The sequence below is a fragment of the Rattus norvegicus genome, chromosome X (genome assembly GCF_036323735.1).
Source record: "Rattus norvegicus strain BN/NHsdMcwi chromosome X, GRCr8, whole genome shotgun sequence".
NCBI classification, from domain to species: Eukaryota; Metazoa; Chordata; class Mammalia; order Rodentia; family Muridae; genus Rattus; species Rattus norvegicus.
In genome coordinates this window covers 23,395,610-23,419,133 of record NC_086039.1, presented here as the reverse complement: position 1 = coordinate 23,419,133, position 23,524 = coordinate 23,395,610, and the positions used below count along the sequence as shown (strand labels likewise).

Here is a 23,524-nt window from a genome sequence, read left to right as displayed (position 1 = left end):
GCCACAATCACAATTTTAATAAATAAATAAATAAATAAATAAATAAATAAATAAATCTATCTTAAAAAAAAACAAAAAAAAAAAAACCAAGGGTTGGGGATTTAGCTCAGTGGTAGAACGCTTGCCTAGCAAGCGCAGGCCCTGGGTTCAGTCCCCAGCTCCGAAAAAAAGAAAAACAAAACAAAACAAAACAAAAAACCAAAACCAGGTGGTGGTGGGCTCAGGCCTTTAATCTCAGCAATCTGGAGGCAGAGGCAGATGGATATCTGAGTTTGAGGCTAGCCTGGTCTACAGAGCAAGTTACAGGACAGCCAGGACTACACAGAAACCTTGCCTTAAAAAAAAAAACCAAGAAACAGAAAACAAAACTCCAAACAAGGCATATTGATATCAATATAGAAATGTAAAATATTAAGGTATTATAGTGGCATTGGTTGTTTTGGGGGAGGTAAATTGGTTACCGGGAGCCAAGCTTTTCAGTTTTGCACTATTCTTTTTTTTTCTATCTTTATTAAAATGAGTATTTCTTATTTACATTTCAAATGTTATTCCCTTTCTCGGGTTCCATGCCAACATCCCCCTAGACCCTCCCCTTCCCATTCTATATGGGTGTTCCCCTTCTAATCATTCCCCCATTACCCTCCCCCCGCAAGAATCCCATTCACTGGGGTTTCAGTCTTGGCAGGACCAAGGGCTTCCCCTTCCACTGGTGCTCTTACTAAGCTATTCATTGCTACCTATGAGGTCAGAGTCCACGGTCAGTCCATGTATAGTCTTTGGGTAGTGGCTTAGTCCCTGGAAGCTCTGGTTGGTTGGCATTGTTGTTCATATGGGGTCTCGAGCCCCTTCAAGCTCTTCCAGTCCTTTCTCTTATTCCTTCAATGGGGGTCCCTTCTCAGTTCAGTGGATTGCTGCTGGCATTCACCTCTGTATTTGCTGTATTTTGGCTGTGTCTCTCAGGAGAGATCTACATCCGGCTCCTGTCAGCCTGCACTTCTTTGCTTCATCCATCTTGTCTAATTGGGTGGCTGTGTATGTATGGGCCACATGTGGGGCAGGCTCTGAATCGGTGTTCCTTCTGCCTCTGTTTTAATCTTTGCCTCCCTATCTCCTCCCAAGGGTATTCATGTTCCCCTTTGAAAGAAGGAGTGAAGCATCCGCATTTTGGTCATCCTTCTTGAGTTTCACGAGTTCTGTGCATCTAGGGTAATTTGAGTATTTGGGCTAATATCCACTTATCACCTTTTTTTTTTTTGTTCCGGAGCTGGGGACCGAACCCAGGGCCTTGAGCTTGCTAGGCAAGTGCTCTACCACTGAGTTAAATCCCCAACCCCAATCTATGTCTTTTTATTGGGGAGTTGAGACCATTGATGTTGAGAGATATTAAGGAATAGTGATTATTGTTTCCTGTTATCTTTGTATTTGGAGGTGAGATTATGTTTGTATGCTTTTCTTCTCTTTGTTTTGATGCAAAATGATTAGTTTTTTGATTTTTCTAGGGGGTAGCTTGCCTCCTTCCTTGTGTTGGGCTTCACCATTTATTATCCTTTGTAGGGCTGGATTTGTGGAAAGATATTGTGTAAATTTCTTTTTGTCATGGAATATCTTGGTTTCTCCATCTATGTTAATTGAGAGTTTTGCAGGATACAGTAACCTGGGCTTGCATTTGTGTTCTCTTAGGGTCTGTATGAGATCTGTCCAGGATCTTCTGGCTTTCATAGTCTCTGGTGAGAATCTGGTGTAATTCTGATAGGTCTGCCCTTATATGTTACTTGACCTTTTTCCCTTACTGTTTTTAATATTTTTTCTTTGTTTTGTGCATTTGGCGTTTTGACTATTATGTGATGGGAGGAGTTTCTTTTCTGGTGCAATCTATTTGGAATTCTGTAGGCTTCCTTTATGCTTATTGGCATCTCTTTTTTTAGTTTAGGGAGGTTTTCTTCTATGATTTTGTTGAAGATATTTACTGGTTCTTTGAGCTGGGAGTCTTCACTCTCTTCTATACCTATTATCCTTAGGTTTGGTCTTCTCACTGTGTCCTGGATTTCCTGTATGTTTTGGACCAGTAGCTTTTTCCATTTTACATTATCTTTGACTGTTGTGTCGATGTTTTCTATGGAATCTTCTGCTCCTGAGATTCTCTCTTCCATCTCTTGTATTTTGTTGGTGATGCTTATATCTATGGCTTCTTGTCTCTTTCTTTGGTTTTCTATATAGGCTTATCTCCCATTTGTGCTTTCTTTATTAGTTCTATTTCCATTTTTAATTCCTTTACCTGTTTGATTGTGTTTTCCTGGAATTCTTTCAGGGATTTTTGCGTTTCCTCTCTAAGGGCCACTATTTGTTTACTTGTGTTTTCCTGTGTTTCTCTAAGGGAGTTCTTTATGTCTTCCTTGAAGTCCTCCAGCATCATGATCAAATGTGATTTAAAATCAAGATCTTGCTTTTCTGGTGTGTTTGGATATTCAGTGTTTGCTTTGGTGGGAGACTTGGGCTCCGATGATGCCATGTGGTCTTGGTTTCTGTTGCTTGGGTTCCTTTGCTTGCCTCTGGCCATCAGGTTGTCTCTGGTGTTACCTTGTTCTGCTATTTCTGACAGTGGTTAGACCTTCCTATAGGCCTGTGTGTCAGGAGTGCTGTAGACCTGTTTTCTTGTTCTCATTCAGCCAGTTATGGGCCCAGAGTGTTCTGCTTTCGGGCGTGTAGTCTTTCCTGTCTACTGGCTTTCAGCTGTTCCTGTGGGCGTGTGTCCTGAGTTCACCAGACAGGTTACTTGGAGCAGAAAAGTTGGTCTTACGTCTGATCTCGGTCCTGAAGTCGCTCCTCAGGGCTGGGTTTCAGCTCTCCATGAGGACAGCAACCAGAAGGGCCTTTCCCTACTTCTGGGTCCCTGTGCGCAGGGGGGCCTGATGGCGCTAGGTATTTTCCTCTAGAGTCAGAAATGTGGGCAGAGAGTAGTCTCTTCTAGTTTCCCAGGTGTGTCTGCCCCTCTGAAGGTCTAGCTCTCCAGGGAGCTGTTTGACTGGATCCCTTCAGATCTGGGCGCAGTCTGGACTGCAGGACTCCTGCAGCTTGAGTGCCCATATCTTCCTGTTCTCAGAGGCCCTATACAGTTTCCTCTTGGGCCAGGAATGTCGGCAAACGTGGGCAGTATTGGTGGTGTCTCCTGCCCTGTAGTCACAGGAGTGCCCACACGTCTGGGCAATGAGGTCTCTCTCCCACGGGGTTTGGGAGCAGGGAACTGTCTGCACCATTCTTTTTTACAATGTTGGGCATGGAGCTCAGAGAATCTTGCTCTGACATTCTACTATCGAGAACCATTTTTCAATATTCATTATTATTTAAGTAGTGTGTTTATTAATCCACTTGCGTTTATCTCCTTGGGATGTGGACAAGTGTTAATGTGGGCTAACTACTGGCCAATGGCTGGGTCATATATTGGACTCATGCCTTTGATATTTTCTTAGACACTGAGAAGCTGTTCTTTATGTAAGCTGTGCCAATTAATCCTCCTCCCACTTGGGTTAATGGATTTGTGAAAAGAACCTCTTTTCCTACACTTTTGCAAATATAATGTGTCTTGCTTACAAATTTGTGGCTTCCTACTTTCCCACCATCAAAACTAAAAGTAGGGAATTTGAGGTGGCCTTGTCCTGTGTAAAGTGTTGCACAGGCAGAGAGGTCAGGCTTCCCTTTTGTGCATATGAGACACTAAAGCCCTAGGAAGGAAAATAGACTTTTCCTCATAGGCCTGAGAGAGAGAGAGAGAGAGAGAGAGAGAGAGAGAGAGAGAGAGAGAGAGATGAAACCTGTTTTGCCTCAAGCTGGGATGTCTTCGTGCCTCTGCTGTGGGAGTCAAAAACCATGCATATTGGGTTAGAAGCAGGGACAGAGGAAGTTGGAGACATACAGACAACAGCAATTGGAACCAAGAAGAACTGGGAAGGAGTCAGCGTGATAATCAACCAAGCTTAGCAACCCCAGGCTGGTTCTGAATATCCCATTAACATGTTGGAAATATGGGCTCATAATTCCTTCTCTTACTTGGTGCACATTTTTGTAATATTCCCCATTTCCAGACTCGGTGTAAAGTTCCAGTGGACCAGGCCTCTGAGTCACTGTTGAAAAGCAAAGCCTGCTTTGGAGCTGAAAACCTCATGAGGGTCCTGGGGAACTACTGTCGTCTGGGGGAAATACGTGGCCACATTCGTGTGGGTGTTGTAGGTAAGGCTGGCTAAAGTAGGCAGAGGGCCCAGGCTCCTTCCTTGGGCAGTGACTTCATTGAGGGAAAGGGTTTGGAATTTTGTGAAGCTTCTTTGGGAAAATCGGAAGAGTTCTGGAGTGATTTTGCATTTGCAGTTTTGTCTGGTGGGACATGGGAAGGCATATTCAGATTCGGTGTGGTTAGAGCCAAATACTTGGTACCGAACACTACAGACTGTCAGAGCTGTGGGAAGGAAGTGTGATCTACCCACCTCTTCCAGACAGTGAGACAGAACAGTGAGATCCACAAAAGGAAACAAGGCAGAGCTGAGGCTTAAGCCTCAGTCTTTCTGAAACCCAAGTACTGTAGAAGGAGATGAGAGGGAGCGGGAAAATTGAGAGGCAGGGAAAGATCATCAGAAAGGGAAAGTGTCTCAGCTTGAGACACTGAAGAGAACTGTACAAACTGTACAGACTGTACACCACACTCTTGAATAGACAACAGACAACAAAAAGAACAAAGCCAGATTGTGAAGTTGGTGGTTAATTAAAAATACAAATTTAAGCTTCAGGCATAAGAAGAATGAAGGAGATATAACCCCAAAGAAATGCTAAAAGGGACATTAAAACTATAATGTGGCCAGGCTCGCTGACCCAGACCTGTGTGTTAGTTGCTTTAGAAGGCTGAAGGTTTGAGTTCAAGGCTAGCCTTAGGGAACTCAGTGAGACCTTGTTTCATAAAAAAAAGTAAAAGATCTGGGAGTGTTGCTTAGTGGTGGAAGACTTCCCTAATATTCATGAGACCCTGGGTTCAGTCCCCAGTGTTAAAAACAGCAGGAGATAGTTGAAGTGTGTACAGAAACATGTAGAGGGGTCGGTGAAGAAGAGACACTTGGGGTATGTACTTGTGTAGATATGCACGTCCAAAGAAAGAACATAGGAATGTAGACAGTTTGAACGAAAGAGATATAGCCACAGGGACATACAACATAGGTCTACTATAGGGATACCATATGTGCCCAGATCCACTGTAATTCTCTGATACAACCTAGAATCATAGGCAAACAAACATGCCTGCGATGAGACGAAGTGTTTGTATAATAAGAATTAAAGACATAGTCAGGGAGGCATACAAAGAAAATACAAGGCCATAATGAAACTCAAATGGGAACACATCTATAGACACACTCCAGAGAGAAGGAACAGATTGTCCATGTCATCAGAAGTGGAATGGACAGGGTGGAGAGTTTCAGAAGAGATAGTGTCCAGATTGAGAAAGAGTGATTTAGATACTCTCATAGAAACAGCTGTGAGGGCAATAGATTTATTGAGAGGTCTAACACAAGGGAAAAGTGGTCACATTGCAAATGAAAAGGACCAGGAGACACATAGAGGTGTATCGACTTCCAAGTACCTATCACAGATCTTCCCGGGCACACGTGTAAGAGAGTAGTGCATATTGGTAAACTTTAGTACCCATAGAGGACAGTGAGAATGCCATCCAGTGTAGGAACTCACAAAGACAGCCCCAGACTGAAAGTGGTGCACAGGTGCTGCTCAGATACAGATTCCATAGGCGAAGACAGCTGTGCAGAGGCGGGGGGGCATCTGGCGAGGAGTCCCTTTTCCCAGGGGAATTACAAGTTCGAACAGGTGGGTCTGTTTCAACACTTGATATCCATTTTCTGTTAGGTCATGTCTGTGAGGCCTTTTGTGGAGAGCCCCTCCAGGCTTGTTGTCGTGGGAGGTGGACTGTACATCTGAAGAGAGGGCCATGTGTGCTTAGAATGCTGATGTGAGAGAGAGAGAGAGAGAGAGAGAGAGAGAGAGAGAGAGAGAGAGAGAGAGAGAGAGAGAGAGAACACGAGAGAACTAGAAAGACCCAAAGAGGCTTGGTTGGCCAGGGACTGGGGTGGGAAGACAGTAGTGTACTTTAGCTCATCAATGGCCTGGTTACTGCCTCTGCCAGGCCCGTTCTTAAACAGGCTGGCCTGACTTCCTGTGAGCACTTTCTGCGCTGAGTATTCTGCTCCTACTTTGCAGGCCTTCCCAATGTGGGGAAGAGCAGTCTGATCAATAGCCTGAAGCGCAGCCGTGCGTGTAGTGTGGGAGCTGTTCCTGGTGTCACAAAGTAAGATCTGCTCACTGCCCCACTTCCAAAATCTTTGACATTACCATTCCATCCTAGTTCACATGCCTTCAGCCCCTACCCCATTTCCTAATTGTGGACCATCCTCTGATTCATACCCTAGGTTTAGGAATCCTACTAATAGCCCTCCTTTACCTGGCTCATCCTAGGTGTAGGTTGGAGACTCTGCTGGGTCCTTTCTAACAACTACAAATAGCTCTGTTGCTTAGATGAAGCAGCAGAGACCCAGAGAGTCAGAAACTTGTCTGAGATCCTACAGGTAAGTCCTCAGTATAAGAAAGTAAATTTTAGAATTAGCCCTGGGTCTGTAGCACCTCATAGCCCCCTTCCTGGCTCTACATCTTTCCACTTCACCTAAGACTTACATACCTTCCCCTCTCTTCTTTGACCTCCCAACCCCCTAGACCCAACATTTGTGACTCAATATCATGTATAGCTGGCCCTTGTTTTTTTCTGTAGATTCATGCAGGAGGTCTACCTAGACAAGTTTATCAGGCTGCTGGATGCACCAGGCATTGTCCCAGGACCCAATTCAGAGGTGGGCACCATCCTGCGTAATTGCATCCATGTGCAGAAGCTGGCAGACCCTGTGACCCCGGTGGAGACCATCCTTCAGCGCTGCAACCTGGAGGAGGTACAGAGCCAGGGTCCTCAGTGGATGCTTGCCCTACCCCACTACTTCACAGGTCCTTCATCCTTCGAATGGCTTTTCTTCTTCATTTTGCTAGATTTCCAACTATTATGGTGTGTCTGGATTCCAGACTACTGAGCACTTTCTGACTGCAGTGGCCCATCGTTTGGGAAAGAAGAAGAAGGGAGGTGTCTATAGTCAAGAACAGGCTGCCAAAGCTGTGCTGGCTGACTGGGTGAGGTGAGGAAGGGCTTGAGTAGGAGGTGGTGTTTATTGATGCCAGTAGGGGCAGCCTGATTTCCTGGGTTCCAAGGTAGGGAACGGCCAAAGACTTGGTCATGCCTTGCTCAGCATTCTGTGCCTAGTGGTTATTCAGCAGTTCAGCACACCGTGGAGACACTGTCGTCTGGACTTTCTTGTCCTTTGTCCTCTTTTGGAAGGTTTTTTTTTTGTTCTCAGATATATCATCAGCAATCCCTCCTTGTCTCCCAATACAGTGGGAAGATCAGCTTCTATACGCCACCACCGCCCACTCACACTCTGCCCACCCATCTCAGTGCTGAGATTGTTAAGGAGATGACTGAGGTCTTTGATATAGAAGACACTGAGCAGGCCAATGAAGATACCATGGAATGTAAGTGTGGATGGGTGAGGCACCTTTTTTTTTTGTTCTAGTAGAACCCAGACCTAATGTCAGAGCACACATTTGATCTCCGCTTCCCTGGGGCTACTTGGGGTTTGTTATTAAAATGTATTAATTGTCCTGCAAGGTAGAATATTGTAGTTTGGGCTGTGAGGGTATGGGTAGGGGTGGTGGTTGTGGTGAACTTTTGGTAGATTGCCTGACTAACTGGAACCCTTTTAGGTTCTTTTTTAGGTGAGGCTTCATTTCTTTTTGTTTGAAACATCCCTTTAAAAGCTCATGTGTGTGTGTGTGTGTGTGTGTGTGTGTGTGTGTGTGTGTGTGTGTATGGGTGGGTGGTGTTGTGTTGAGACATGGTTTCACTGTGTAGTCCTTGGCTGGCCTATAACTTATTATGTAGATGAGGCTGGTATAAACTACCTCTGCCTCCCAACTGCTGGGACTAAAGGCTCAAAAATGGCTATGTATGTTTACATGGGCCTGTAATTGCAGCTGAACAACTGAATCAAGCAACTAAATGGTCCTTCTCCCTATTCTCCCTCCTATTGCCCTAGGCTTAAAAAAAGGACATTGAGGATTAAACCCAGGGCCTTGTGCTTGCTATCATAGCACTCACCACTGAACTACACCCATGGATGTTCTAGGATTTTTAGACAGGATTTTTCTGTGTAGCTTTAACTGACCTAGTGCTGACTGAATAGCCCAGGCTGACTTTGAACTTTAGATAATTCTCTCCCATCAGTCTTCTGAGTACTGATCTGTCACTGTTCCTGGCTGCTTTACAGTCTTCTAAGCTTTCTTAGGTTTTGATTTTTCCCTCCATTGGCTAGTAAGATAGTCTATTAAAACAAGTTTATATTTACTGGGTGTGGTAGAACATACCTGTTAATCCCACTACCTGAGAGGCAGTAGAAGGGATCTCCATGAGTTCCAAGCTAGCTAGAGCTTCATAGTGAAACCCTGTGTCAAAAAGAGTGGTGTTTGTGTTACAGGCTTAGCCGTGGGAGAATCCGATGAGCTGTTGGGTGACATGGACCCCCAAGAAATGGAGGTCAGGTGGCTCCATTCTCCACTGGTGAAAATAGCAGATGCCATTGAAAATAAAACCACCGTGTATAAGGTATCTCTGCACATCTTCATAGCAGCTGTCTCATGCACAGGGTTCTGGGGCGGAGTCAGTTCCTTCTGCCTATCTCCCCTGGGGTGCTGAGATAGGAGTCGCTTCCTATGGGCTTGTAGATGCTTGATGTGGTGGGTTTTTTTGGCTAGAAATTGACGTGTCTAAGGAGCTCTTTCAAGCACGCTTTCCAGCCCTGCTTCCAGTCCGTAGCACAGGCATGACCTTAGTCACCCAATTATTCAGTTAGCAGATGCTTCCTTCTCCTGACTAGTATCCAGAATCCCATACACTGTTAGTCACCAAATCCCATGGCTAGTCCTTACCATATTTCTTGAGACATGGCCAAAATTTCTCATTTCTATGGTTCCTGTAATCCTAAAGTATGCTTCTAGGCCTCAACTTACCTGGACATATGCTCCACGGTTTCTTTTGCTGCTGTTTGAGACAGGGTCTCATGTAGCCAAGGCTGGTTTTGAAGACCTGATCGTCCTGCCTCCCAACTCCTCAGTGCTGAGTTTACAGGTATGCATCACATATGCCTGGCTATTCTGTGGTTCTAGTCTGAACTTGTCAGTTCCTCTGCTTAAACACCTTTCCATGGCTTGCTATTCAATACCGTCACAGCATCATATGACTCTGCTTTGTTGTTGTTATTTTCTCTTCCAAGACAGGGTTTCTCTGGGTAACAGCTGTGATATAGACCAGGCTGGCCTCAAATTTACAAAGATCCCACTTCCTTCTGCTTCTCAAGTTCTGGGATTTAAGGAGTGCTCCTCCATGGCTGGGCCACTCTGAGTTTTTCCAGCATCTTTTTTTTTTTTCAGCCACCTACCTCTGTTCCTCCAAAGTTTTCATTTCAGACACATAGAAGGAGTGATTATGGGTGGGCAATAATATGGGAAGAGCCTGGATTTAAGTGCCCTAAACTGTACTCTTGTTAGTTGGTCAGAGAACCCTTAAGCTACATCTTGAAGACTGAAATCTCTGGGCTCATAACAGGGCTCAAAGAGTATGGTGTTTGGAGGGAATCGTTAGTGTTATTATGTGACTGGAGTAGAGGTTGAAAAAGATGAATCTAGAGTCTGAGCATAGAATGCATACCTTAAATTTGACTTTGACCCTTAAGGCAACAGGAAAGCATTGATAAGTCCCTGTTTTCATTTCTGAGTCAAATCTCCTCTTCAGTTTTATGTATTAAAATAAAAAAAATTTAACTAAGCAATATGTGCTCATCACTTAAAATTGAGAATTGACTAAAGTGAAAATGAAAAGTACATCTCTTATGTCTGACCCCTACTCACTCTGTTCCCTCTTTGGAGATGGTCACTATTATCAGACTTTGTGATGTCTGAAAGACCTATCTTGTATTTATTTACACACACACACACACACACACACACACACACACACACACACACCGTTTGAGATAGCCCTTTTTAAATTTGAGACATGGTTTCTCTGTGTATCCTTTGCTGTTCTGGAACTTACTCTGTAGACCAGGCTAGTATCAAACTCTCAGAGATCTATCTGCCTCTACCTCCTAAGTGCTGGGATTAAAGGTGTGTGTCACTCTGCGCCAGGCTGAGATAAAAGCTTTTGTCAGTGCTGGGGATTGAACCCAGGGTCTCAGATACTAGGCAAGCCCTTTACCACTGAGCCACATCCAGCTCCGAGTAACTATTTTAATTAAAATAGAGGAGGCTTTCCCCATTGTTCTGTACTTTACTTATTTCACTTACAAATTTGTTTAGTGGTTACTTCAAGACCTCTTATTTTTCATGATGACATAATACCTGGAAGTATTTAGCAAACATCTCTTGTTGCCATGGCAGTGAGTAAGAATAGTAATTCAGAAAGAAAGGGGGCCAGGTTGGCCAGGGAGGAAAGTCACCTCTAATCAGTATGTTGTAGAAGGTAAGGTGGGAACATGTGCTGTGCCAGGGATCACACTATTCCCATCTTTACATAGTGCTAGAAGTTTCCCATGCCTAAAGAAAAAAAAATCTATAAGCCTGTCTATTTAAGGCTTCCTTTCCAAATAATATTTTTGATGGAGTCCCTGGACACAGTATATTTCTTAGAAACTGACAGTAGTCTCCCATTTTTGTACTACAAGTTCTCGATTCTATCCAGGGCCCTCAGCAGACCTCCCCATTACACAATTCCTAGGAAATACTGTACGAGGATGCTACCGTGTCTGCCTACCTTGACAGGATCTTCATTGTGGAAACACTGTAGAGTGTACTGCCATAAACTAAGAGGCCTATGACAGGCCACCGTCACATATGTGGCTCACTGTTGCCTGAATCATGGTTAGGTGACTGTGTACTACCTTAGGTATGTGTATATTTATATGGTAGATTGGTACATGATACACAGTAAATGCTCTGTTAATATTTGCTTTTACTGCTCACATGTACCCACCACACAGATCCCCTTCACACTGCCCCAATGGGTAGACAACATGCTTTGGGTTAGCTTTAGCCAACCAAGGTGGAAGTAAGTCTAACATTTCTTTGTTTCCAGGTTTGTCCCATATATCTGGGCCCAAAGTAGGTGTTAAAAGTACTACCTGAGTAAGGCCTAGCAGGATCACTTCAACAAAGGATCATTATACTATCAGTTGTCACTAATCAAGTAGATAAATAGGTTTTCTGTTTTTTTTTTTTGACAGTCTCTGTAGCCCAAGCTAACCCAAAGCTTAACCATTTAGTCCAGGCTGGCCTTATACTTATGGCAGTCGTGCCTCAGCCTTGTGACTGCTAAGATTACAGGTGTCAACCACCACTGCTTCCTTTCCTTTTTTAAAATCTTGTAAAAGCCTTGTAGCCAAGTTGGGGACGACATACACCTTTAAGCCTTCCCTGCAGAGAGGCAGAGGCAGAGGCAGAGAGGCAGAGGCAGAGGCAGAGAGGCAGAGGCAGAGGCAGAGGCAGAGAGGCAGAAGCAGAGGCACAGAGGCAGAGGCAGAGGCAGAGAGGCAGAGGCAGAGGCAGAGAGGCAGAGGCAGAGGCAGAGAGGCAGAGGCAGAGGCAGAGAGGCAGAGGCAGAGGCAGAGAGGCAGAGGCAGAGGCAGAGAGGCAGAGGCAGAGGCAGAGAGGCAGAGGCAGAGGCAGAGAGGCAGAGGCAGAGAGGCAGAGGCAGAGGCAGAGAGGCAGAGGCAGAGGCAGAGGCATATCTCTGTGAGTTCAAGGCCAGCCTGGTCTACAGAGTGAGTTCCAGGATAGCCAGGCTGTTACACACAGAAACTGTCTAGAAAAACAACAACAAAAAGCCTTGCAAGCTACCCATTAATCACCTTGTTGGACAGATGAACATATCGAGGCTAATGGGGTCACTAAGTATCAGTTAGAATATGGTGGGGCCACAGTTGGCTCCACACTCCTCCTTACCCATCCCTATATTCGCTTTCTCTGTAGAAGTGTTTGGAGATCAAGACCCCACCATTATTCTTTTTCTTCCCAGATTGGAAATCTCACTGGGTATTGTACCAAACCAAACCGTCATCAGATGGGGTGGCCTAAACGCAATGTGGACCACCATTGCCCCCAAAATAACCGTGTAGTGGAAGTCAGTTCAGTGGACCGCCGCCCGATGTTGCAGAGGATCCTGGAGACAGACCCACTTCAACAAGGCCAGGCACTGGCATCTGCCTTGAAGAATAAGAAAAAATTGCAGAAGCGTTCAGGTAGGGGTACTTGACCATTCTTGTGTTCTGGAACATGTCTGATTGGGGCTAGGACTAGGGGCTTTTGAATAAGCATCTCCATATGTCTATCTCCATGGAAGAGTTGGAGATTGGAGAGTAGGAAACTCATGGACTGGTAAGTGGTTCTCAAAATTTTAGCTTGCATTATTGTCACCTGAAGGTTTCGTTAAGGCAGATTTTGGAGTCTGCACTTGAAGAACCACTGACCTTGCCCGTGTATCTTGTCCTACATTTCTTGGGAGCATTCTGTCAGTTAGAATGCCTATTATCATTTGTCTAGGCAGTGCATCCAAAACCCACAGGATACACAATAAAATCTCTTAAGGCTTCTTGTCATAGGCAGCTGGTTAATTCCTTGTCCTTCTTAAGACAGATATATAGAGAACTCATATGTTCTGAGTTTTCTTTTCCACACAAATGCTTGTCACTCAGTATACAGTTTTTGATTCATAATTTCTCCATTCTGTATCTGTCTTAGTAAAAACCTAAGTTTTTACCGCTGTGAACAGACAGCGTTACCAAGGCAACTCTTACATGGACAGCATTTAATTGGGCTGGCTTACAGGTTCAGAGGTTTAGTCCATTATCATCAAGGCAGGAACATGGCAGCATCTAGGCAGGCATGGTGCAGGCAGAGCTGAGAGTTCTACATCTTCATCTGAAGGCTGCTAGGGGAAGATTGACTTCCGGGCAGCTAGGATAAGGGCCTTAAATCCCGCCCCCACAGTGACACACCTACTCCAACAAGGCCACACCTTCAAATAGTGCCACTCCCTGGGCCAGGCATATACAAACCATTGCAGTATCTTAGCAATATTTCCACATCCCTATAGAAAAGAACTTCATCTCTTTGTATTAATGGCAGTCCTTTGTGTAGTTGACCCCTTCAGGTTTTCAGGTTACTTGTAGTTGGGCCTCCACATCTGTGGCTTCTGTACTACAGATTCAGTTAAGTGGAAATGAAAATCATTTGGGAGAAATTGCATCTCTTATGGGCTGGAAAGATTGCTCCATTGTTAAGAGCACTTGTTGCTCTTGCAGAGGACCCAGGTTTGGTTCCTAGTGCCCTCATATGACTCACAAGTGTCTGTAACTCGAGTTTTAGGGCATCCAACTCTTCTTCTGAGCTCTGTAGGCACTTAGCATGTGTTTCACATACATAGTCTCAGGCACACATACATGTACATAAAATAATTTTTTCAAGACAGTCTCACTGTGTAGCCCTGGCTGTCGTAGAACTCACTCTATAGACCAAGCTGGCCTCATATTCACAGAGATCCACCTGCCTCTGCATCCTGAGTGCTGGGATTAAAGGCTTGTGCCACTACACCTGCCTACATACAATTTTAAAGTTAAAATAAGTGCAGGCTATGTTCCTTGTCATTGTTTTTTGAATGACACAGTACAGCAGTTGTTTCATAGTGTTTGCATTATGTTGGGTATGATAAGAAATCTTGTTATACAGGAAGTCGTATGTAGGTTATATGAAGATACTCCAGTATTTGTAGTAAAGCTGTGGCTTTGTTAGCCCCCATGATTACTGAGGCGGTAAGAAAACAGTTTCAGTGCAGTAATAAAGGTAAGTACCATCATGCCTTACTATCTGTGGTTACAATATAAATATGTAGATAGTTTTGATTGACTCTGTCATCTATTCTTTTTAGGCCATATTTTATCTATATATTTATAGGCTATCTTCTTTTGGCTCTATAGTGAGTCCTGAGAATCCAAGGGTGACTTGCCCTTAAACTCCAAGTCTTATTAGGGAGTAGAGAGGAGACAAAACAAACAGTGGCAGTGTAGATCAAACACTCTGAGGGCATAAACAACAAGCACTTCTAGGGAGCTTAGCCTAGCTTGGAGATAGGGCTGATCAGCAGAGGGTATCTGGAGAAGTCTCAAGGAATCCCGAGGAACAAGTGTATCTTAAGGATGAGACTGAGTGGTAGGCATTCAAGTTCGATTGTTTGGGGGTGGGTAGGGGTCATGGAGGAGTGCTGAATTCACACAGTAGAAAGAAGTTACTGTTTTAGTACTCAGAAGACAAAAAAGACTTGGAATCCTTTGAGTCTGAAACCATGAGAAAGAATGAATCTCCCTGTGAAGCTGACAGATTTAATGGCTCCTCTGTTTTGTTGAATGACTAGAGGTGTAACTGAGCCAGTTGGTAGGTTAGTATAGGCCAAGTTAGTGATAATGGCTGTGGCAGGCCTGTTGACTAAGCCAGCTACCCAAAGATTGCCTGTATTTCTCCATCTACAGATAAAATCGCCACTAAGTTGTCTGACTCCATGATGTCTATGCTTGACCTCTCTGGCAATTCTGATGACTGTGCTGATGACTGAGCAGCTGACCTTCCCCTCATACTGCAAGTACTGCTTCCTGTGGGATGGGCGAATCCAGATGCCTTTCCATTCTCCCTGATGTACTCACATAGTCGAAAGCCTCCATATCATGTATCTTCTGCTGCGGTGCCCTCCCTTCTTATCAAAGGTCTGGAGCTGCCAAACCCCAATACCCTCTAATCCTTTCTGTCTTTGAAAATGACTTTGTGTTTGTTTTTGTGGTGCCAGGAATTGAACCTAATAGGTCCTCACACACGTTAGACAACCATTCTATTAACAAGCTGTAGTATTTTCATCATCACTATCATGGATACATCATTATCATTGGGGAGTCTGCTCACTCAGCCTCCCAAGTACAGGCTTTTGCCACCATTCCCAGCTTCCACTGTGTTTTACAAGGTAAATAAAATCAGCAGACTCTTGGCATGGTGGCAACATTACTTGTAACCCTGACACTTGGGAGACTGGAGCTAGGAGGACTGTAAGTTATAGGCCATCCTGAACTGTCTGGCAAGACCCTTTCTCAACAAAACACAAATAAGCAGAGTCCAACTGGGCACATACCTTTAATCCTAGCACTCTGGAGGCAGAGGAGTTTCAGGCCAGCCTGGTCTACAGAGCAAGTTCCAGGACAGCCAGGGCTGCATAGAGAAAGCCTGTTTGGAAAAAACAAACACTAAAACAACAACAAAAAATTTGTAATTATTAAAAAAGCAAATGAGCAGAGTCCAAGTGTTGACAGTGTACCTTGCACTCTAAATTCCTGTGTCCTACCCTGTCAGTTAGGCTGATAAGGGTTAACCTCTTGGACAGGTTCTAAATGCTAGACTGCTGAGAAACCTGGTGGTGGTGGTGGCAGAAGTGGCGGTAGTCCCTAGATGGGTGATTCTTTTTGTTTTTATCACCCTATCTCAATGCCAAGGCTCTTGTCTGTTATTTTCCAAATCAATAGGTAGGTTCTCATCTGGGTAATGTAGGAGTAGAGGACAATGGTGAGTCTTCTGTCTCTGGAAGTGTCTGGGAATAGGATAGAGGATGAAGATTCTAGAAGGAGCATACCTATCATAGTATGTTGGAAAGCCATTGGCTGCAGGATGTTCAGGAAATGTAGACCATACCTATTTTCTGGATGGTTAGGGGCTGAGCAAAAACTACTAAACTCGGAGAATCAGTACTACCTTTAAGCTTAAATATATCCCTGCCAGGAAGGGGTAAGGCTCAGAAAGCTGATAGAATGTACTCATGTCAACATTAAGTGGTGGTGTGCTAGGTTTAAAACTTGAGTCTAGGGGTTGGGGATTTAGCTCAGTGGTAGAGCGCTTGGCCTAGCAAGCGCAAGGCCCTGGGTTTGGTCCCCAGCTCCGGGGGAAAAAAAAAACTTAAAAAAAACCTTGAGTCTAATTCAAGTCTTTTGTAGCCTTTTGTTTGTATTATTTTGCCTTCTCAACAAAGGAACACCACTCTGTAATGTTTTCTGTCATCATGTATTTAAAATATATTTTCTCTACTCTTTTTTTAAAAAAAACAAAACGGTAGTTTTTTATGGAAAACTATCCTTTCTAAGTCTCTTTAAATGATGTCTAACTTAATTCACTGATTTCATCTTAAGTTTTGATAGACAATAATGTATTAGAAATAAAAGCATCTAGATTCTTGGGAACATAATCATGCCAAAATGAAAGAACTAAAACCAGATGTGTGGCTCGCACCAGTACTCCAAGAACTCAGAATGCTGAAGCAGGAGGATGACTATGAAGTTAAGTCCAGCCTGGGCTGCAGACTAAGAGGCAGTCTCAAAGCAAAACAACACAATCTGGGACTCTAGGTATTCTAACTCTAATGTATCTCAAGGTGGCGGGTAGCGTGTGCATGCACAGACAGAGGGTCTCCCCCATATAACCCAGTGTGATCCTGAATTTTTTAGCCCACTAATTAGCTTTCCAAGTACTGGGATCGTGGTGTTTGCTGTCATGCCTGACTAGTTCTTTATTCTTAAAACAAATTTCTGGGTCTTTAAAAAATCCTTTTTATACAGTAAATCTCATCCTTTTTAATTTTAAGTTCTGTAAGTTTGGACACCTTTTAACAGGGGTGGTCTGCCACCATAATCAAGATAGAGAATTTTTATGGCATTGTCTCCAAACTTACTGTGTCTCCTATAGTATAGTCCTGTCCCCATCCTAAGAGCCTAGCAGGCACAGAGCTCTTTCCTGTTCCGTAGTATGATGTTGTAAGTCACACAGGAGCGTATTTTATGGCATTAAGCTTTTAGCTTTTTCCTTCTAAACCTTACATTCACATTAGATGCGGTTGTATAAGCTCCGATAAATGGATACAGACGAGTAATCATGAACAGAGTACAGAAGAGTTCTATTAGTCTCCCCTCCACCATTCCTGGTATTTCATAGTCAAATCTTGTTCTCTCCCTGACATTCACTGACGTGTGCTTTCACTTTATGGACTGTCTTTTGAAAAGAGTTGTAAGTGGAATTTAATAGTATGTAACTTTTGAGAATAATGTGCTAGAAATTAGAGATTTTAAATCCGTATCACTGGATGTATCAATAGTTTTGATTTCTGTTTCATATGCTATTGTGTGGATGTCTTACTGCTTATTCAACCCCAAGTTGGAGGACATTCGTTACAGTTGAGGAGGAAGTTGTGAATAAAGCTGCTATAAAACCTTGTGTGAGACTGTTTTCATTTCTTTGGCATCACTACCTAGAGTTGGATTGTTGCAATATATGGTAAGCATATGGTTAACATTCTAAGAAACCACTAAACTTCTTTGTTCTTTTAATGTACATTTAAAAATATTTTGTCTGCATGTGTGTCTGTGTGTCTGTGTGCCATGTGCGTGGCTTGGTGCCCACAGAGGCCAGAAAAGGTGTTATATCCCATGGACTGAAATTATACATGGTTGGTAGTGAGCCACTGTGTGGTTGCCGGGAACTGAGCCTGGGTCCTCTTCAAAATCAAAGTGATCTGAACTGCTAAGCCATCTCTCTGGATCCTAATGTAACTTTTTAAATTCATGTGCAAAACATTGGTTTTCATTTTGACATTATACACACACATACACGTGTGCACACACACTCCCATGTATTTATGCATGCGCACACATACACATTACCCACCTGTTGATGGACACCTTGGCTGGTTCATTAGCTTGTCTTTTGTAGAAAGTATAGCAAGAAAATGAATGTACAGCTCCCTCTGTGCTCTGCTGACTTGGATTCCTTCAAGTATATATCCAAGAATTAGTACAGTTGTTTTTTTATGAGAGCTGTAATTTTTAAGGTTTATGTGTGAAAGAGTGAATACCACATGTTGGGGTGCCTGTGAAGTCAGAACACATCAAATTCCTTGGAACTAGGGTTACAGTTTTAATATAGGTGCTAGGAACCAGACTCTGGTCCTCTGGAAGAGCAGCAAATGCTTGTAAGTATTGAGCTTCCCAGTAGTTTAACTTTCTGAGGACTCTCCATACTGCTTTCCTTAGAGGCTACACCAGTTTTGCTTCCCAACGGCAGTGCCTAATGGTTTCTCTTTCCTCACATCTTTACCAGCATTTATTGTCCTTCATTTTCCTGATGATGGCCATTCTGACTGGGATAAGATGGATTCTCAAAGCAGTTTTAAGGGCTATTTCCCCTGGTGGCTGAGGATGATGAACATTAAGATAAAATTGCCAATTTCTATTTCTTTAACAATGTTTTCATTAGTGTTTTTGAAAATTTCATACATGCAATATGAGATGTATACTTGGCAAAGATAGGCGTTCCGTGGGCTGTCTCTGCTGATGTTTTCCTTTGCTGTGCAGAAACCTTCTAATTTTGTACACACCCATCTTTCAAACTTGGGGAGTTATTTCCTGTTCTCTAGGAGTCATTTCCAGAAAGTCCTTGTCTGTGTGTACCTCAAGTGTTCCCTTCCCCCCTGTTTCTCTAGCAGTTTCAGTTTCAGGTCTGACTTTAAAGTCTTTGATCCGTTTTGAACTGATTTTTGTGCAGGGTGAGAGATGGATCATGTTTCATTCTTCTGCAGGCTATCATCAGTGCCATGTTTTGAAGAGCTGTCTTTTCTCCGGTGTATATTTTGACAGCTTTGTCAAAGATTAGGTAGCTGTAGGTGTGTGGGTTTATTTCTGGCTCCTTTATTCTATTCCTTTTGTCTGTGTGTATTTGCTAACCCATTTCCAGTGTGGCACTAACTTGGGATTAAAGGCATGCATGTGCTTCCATACCTGGCTTATAATTTCCTTTCTAAGGTTCTATGTAGTTTTCAGCATTTGAAGTGCAATAAAAATCATAATCTCAGCACTTGGGAGACAGAGGCAGGTAGATCTCTGACTTTTTCAGCCGGGCTGGTCTATAGTGCGACTTACAGGGTGACCAGGGCTACACAGAGACAAACTCTCTTGAAAAACCACCCCCCCCAAAAGACAAAACAACAACAAACCCATATGTTTAAGTACTTTTTGTTTATTACTTTTTTGGAGACAGTCTCTTGTAATCCAGATTGGCCTTGAACTTAGAGATGGTTTATCTTTTGGATATAAACCATCTACGTAGACTTGAGAACCACATGGAGATAATATTTTTAGTTTTGGGGCAACTACCATACTGTTTTGTAATGGCCATACTAACTTATATTCCCATTAATAGTGTATAAGAGATCCTCTTAGATTCTCTCTCTGATTCTTTCCTCCCTGACTCCTTTCTCCCTCCCCACCCCTGACTCCTGGCCACCAGTTCCTGGCCGACCTCTTTTCTCCTCCCCTATCCCCTCCTCCCTCTCTGTCTTCTGTCTTTACTCCCTTCTCAACTCCCTTTCCCATATCCTAAATAAACGCTATTCTGTACTTATAAAAAAATCCTTTTAGGCTGGAGAAGTGGTTCAGCAGTTAAGAGGTCCTATCTTCTAGAGGGCCTGTACCCAGAACGTCCATTGTCACATAATCACTCCTGCTCCAAGGGATCTGATGCCCTCTTCTGGCCTCCTCAAGCACTTGAGCTCATATGTACACTGCCCCACCTTCCCAATTTTAAAAATAAAAATAAATCTTAACTTTGAAAATGAGTTTCTTTTTCTCTGTATCCTCTCTAAAACTTGTCTTTTGACAGTTTTTCCCCCTTGGTTTTTGAGACAAGAGTCTTTCTATGTAGTTCAGGCTGATCTTAAACTTCTAAGAATCCTTCTGCCTCTGGAATACTTGGATCACAAGGGTAAGCCACTGTGTCTACCTTCTCTTCTTATAGTACCCAGCCTAATATGTGATATACTATTGTGATTTTGATTTGGCATCTCTTCATGATAGCTATTAATATACATGGCCAGTTTTACTTTCTTTTTCTTAAACAGTATATTCCTACCACAGAGTTAGACATGTTATACTAAGGAAGAGGCAAGTTTCGTGCCCTCAAGAAGTTCTTGGTCTACAGTGAAAATACCAGTATGGTTGTTGCTACAGCAGAGAGATTTCTTTTTTCCCTCTTGTTTCTGCCTCTTTTTGAAATAGGCATTTTATATCTGTAGACAATCTATTTTTTATTGGATATTTTTTAAAATTTACATTTCAAATGTTATCCTGTTTCTTGGTTTCCCATTCATAAACCCCTCATCCCTTTCCCCCTCCCCCTTCTATGACCATGTGCCCTCACCCCTCTACCCCTTCCCACCACCCTGCCCTGACATTCCCCTGCACTGGGGCATCGAGCCTTGGCAGGATCAAAGGCTTCTCCCATTAATGCCCAACAAGGCCATCCTCTGCTACATATGCAGCTGGAGCTATGGGTCTGTCCATGTGTACTCTTTGGATGAATGCTGGTTTAGTCCCTGGGGGCTCTAGTTGGTTGGTATTGTTCTTATGGGGTTGAAAACCCCTTCAGCTCCTTCAATCCTTTCTCTAACTCCTCTACTAGGGACCCCATTCTCAGTTCAATGGTTGGCTGCAAGTATCCGCCTCTGTACTTGTCATGATCTGGCAGAGCCTCTTAGGAAATCACTGTATCAGGCTCCTGTCAGCATGCATTTCTAGGCTTCATCAATATTATCTGGGTTTGGTGGCTGTATATATATGGGCTGGATCTCCAGGTGGGGTCATCTCTGCATGAACTTTCCCTTAGTCTCTGCTCCAAACTTTGTCTCCATACCTTCTGTTAATATTTTTGTTCCCCCTTCTAAGAAGGACGGAAGCATCTGCACTTTGGTCATCCTCCTTGAGCTTCATGTGGTCCATGAATTGTATCTTGGGTAATCCAAACTTTTGAGCTAATATCCACTTATCAGTGAGGGCATAGTGTGTGTGTGTGTGTGTGTGTGTGTGTGTGTGTGTGTGTGTGTGTATGTGTGTGTATGTGTGTGTATGTGTGTGTATGTGTGTGTTTGGGTTACCTCACTCAGGATGATATTTTCTAGTTTCATTCATTTGCCTATGAATTTCGTGAAGTCATTGTTTTTGATAGCTGAGTAGTATTCCATTGTGTAGATGTACCACATTTTCTGTATCCATTCCTCTGTTGAAGAGCATCTGGGTTCTTTCAGCTTCTGGCTCTTATAAATATACTGGAGCATGTGTCCTTGTTATATGTTAGAGCATCTTTTAGGTATATGCCTGGGAGTGGTATAGCCGGGTCCTCAGGTAGTACTATGTCCAATTTTCTGAGGAACCTCCAGACTAATTTCCCAAGTTGTACCAGGTTGCAATCCCACCAACAATGGAGGAGTGTTCCTATTTCTCCTCTACATCCTCGCCAGCATCTGTTGTTATCTGAGTTTTTGATCTTAGCCATTCTGACTGGTGTGAGGTGAAATCTCAGGGTTGCTTTGATTTGCATTTCCCTGATGACTAAGGATGTTGAACATTTCTTTAGGTGCTTCTCAGCTATTTGATATTCCTCAGTTGAAAATTCTTTGTTTAGCTCTGTACCCCATTTTTAATAGGGTTATTTGATTCTCTGGAGTTTAACTTCTTGAGTTCTTTTTTTTTGGGGGGGGGGGAGCTGGGGACCGAACCCAGGGCCTTGCCCTTGCTAGGCAAGAGCTCTACCACTGAACCAAATCCCCAACCCCCAACTTCTTGAGTTCTTGGTATATACTGTATTACAAGAACTTCAAGTCTCTGAAGAAAGAAATTGAAGATCTCAGAAGATGGAAAGATCTCCTGTGTTCATGAATTGTCAGGATTAATATTGTAAAAATGGCCATCTTGCCAAAAGCAATCTACAGATTCAATGCAGTTCCCATCAAAATTCTAACTCATTCTTCATAGAATTAGAAAGAGCAATTTGCAAATTCATTTGGAATAACAAAAAACCCAGGATATCAAAAACTATCCTCAACAACAAAAGGACTTCTAGGGGAATCACTATCCCTGACCTCAAGCAGTATTACAGAGCAATAGTGATAAAAACTGCATGGTATTGGTACAGAGACAGACAGATAGACCAATGGAATAGAATTGAAGACCCAGAAATGAACCCACACACCTATGGTCACTTGATTTTTGACAAAGGAGCCAAAACCATCCATTGGGAAAAAGATAGTATTTTCAGCAAATGGTGCTGGTTCAACTGGGGTCAGCATGTAGAAGAATGCAGATCGATCCATTCTTATTGCCCTGTACAAAGCCCAAGTCCAAGTGGCTCAAGGACCTCCACATAAAACCAGATACACTCAAATTAATAGAAGAAAAAGTGGGGAAGAGCCTCAAACACATGGGCACTGGGGGAAATTTCCTGAACAGAACACCAATGGCTTATGCTCTAAGATCAAGAATAAACAAATGGGGGGTTGGGGATTTAGCTCAGCGGTGGAGCGCTTGCCTGGAAAGCGCAAGGCCCTGGGTTCGGTCCTCAGCTCCGGAAAAAAAGAAAGAAAAAAAAAAGATGAAAGATGAAAAAAAAATCAACAAGTGGGATCTCATAAAACTGCAAAGCTTCTGTAAGGCAAAGGACACTGTGGTTAGGACAAAACGGCAACCAACAGACAGATTGGGAAAAGATCGTTACCAATCCTACAGCTGATGTAGTGGAGATTTCTGCAGTCTTCATAGCCTGGGACACAGAAGGTCAAATTTGGCAAGGAAAAGGTTTACAGGAGTGAGCTTTTGAGCGGAGACTTGAAAGGAGAGTAAAAGTGTTTGGCAAACAGTGAGCAGATACAGGCCAAAAGCTCATTTGTTGAACAAAAGAAACCATTTTTCAAAGAAATGATCTTTTCCTCATTGTTTGTTCTTGGCACTTTTGTTCAAAATGAGTCTAGGTGCATGGATTTATAGTACTAGATTTTTTTTATTAGACCTATGATAGAGTTCGAAATTAGGAAGTATGATGCTTCCAGCTTTGTTCTTGCTTAGGATTGCTTTATTTATTAAGGACTGTCTGGAATTTTAGAATTTTTTCCCTAGGATTTTGATAGCAGTTACATTGAACTTATAGATTACTTTGAGTAGTCTAGACATTTTAGCCATACTAATTTCTGTGCTTCCTGAACATTGGTATCTGTCCATGTATTTGTATTTGTAGTTTTTTTAACATTTCTTCCCCTCTCCTTTCTCTTTTACATTGATTTTATTATTATTATGACAATTTAAATATTTAAATTTTTTTAAAATTTTAGGTGTATGAGTGTTTTCCCTGTCTCCCTGCATGTATGTATACCACATTCGTATGTGGTGTCTACTGCCCATGGAGGTCAGAAGAGGACATTGGATCCCCTGGA

General features: G+C 43.1%; 2 protein-coding genes across 2 annotated transcripts in view; both read left to right on the top strand.

The window, feature by feature from the left end:
* The window catches only part of Gnl3l (G protein nucleolar 3 like), a 33,178-nt gene extending 18,368 nt beyond the window's left edge, over positions 1–14,810 (top strand). Inside the window, 8 exon segments of the mRNA NM_001081958.1 lie at positions 4,080–4,224; positions 6,247–6,334; positions 6,812–6,986; positions 7,081–7,223; positions 7,481–7,617; positions 8,619–8,746; positions 12,212–12,434; positions 14,718–14,810. Coding sequence (NP_001075427.1) covers positions 4,080–4,224; positions 6,247–6,334; positions 6,812–6,986; positions 7,081–7,223; positions 7,481–7,617; positions 8,619–8,746; positions 12,212–12,434; positions 14,718–14,800 — 1,122 coding nt within the window. The 3' untranslated portion in view covers positions 14,801–14,810.
* LOC134484045 (large ribosomal subunit protein eL21-like) overlaps positions 1–23,524 on the top strand; it is a 345,020-nt gene that overhangs the window by 223,595 nt on the left and 97,901 nt on the right. The gene's annotated exons all lie outside the window — the stretch shown is intronic.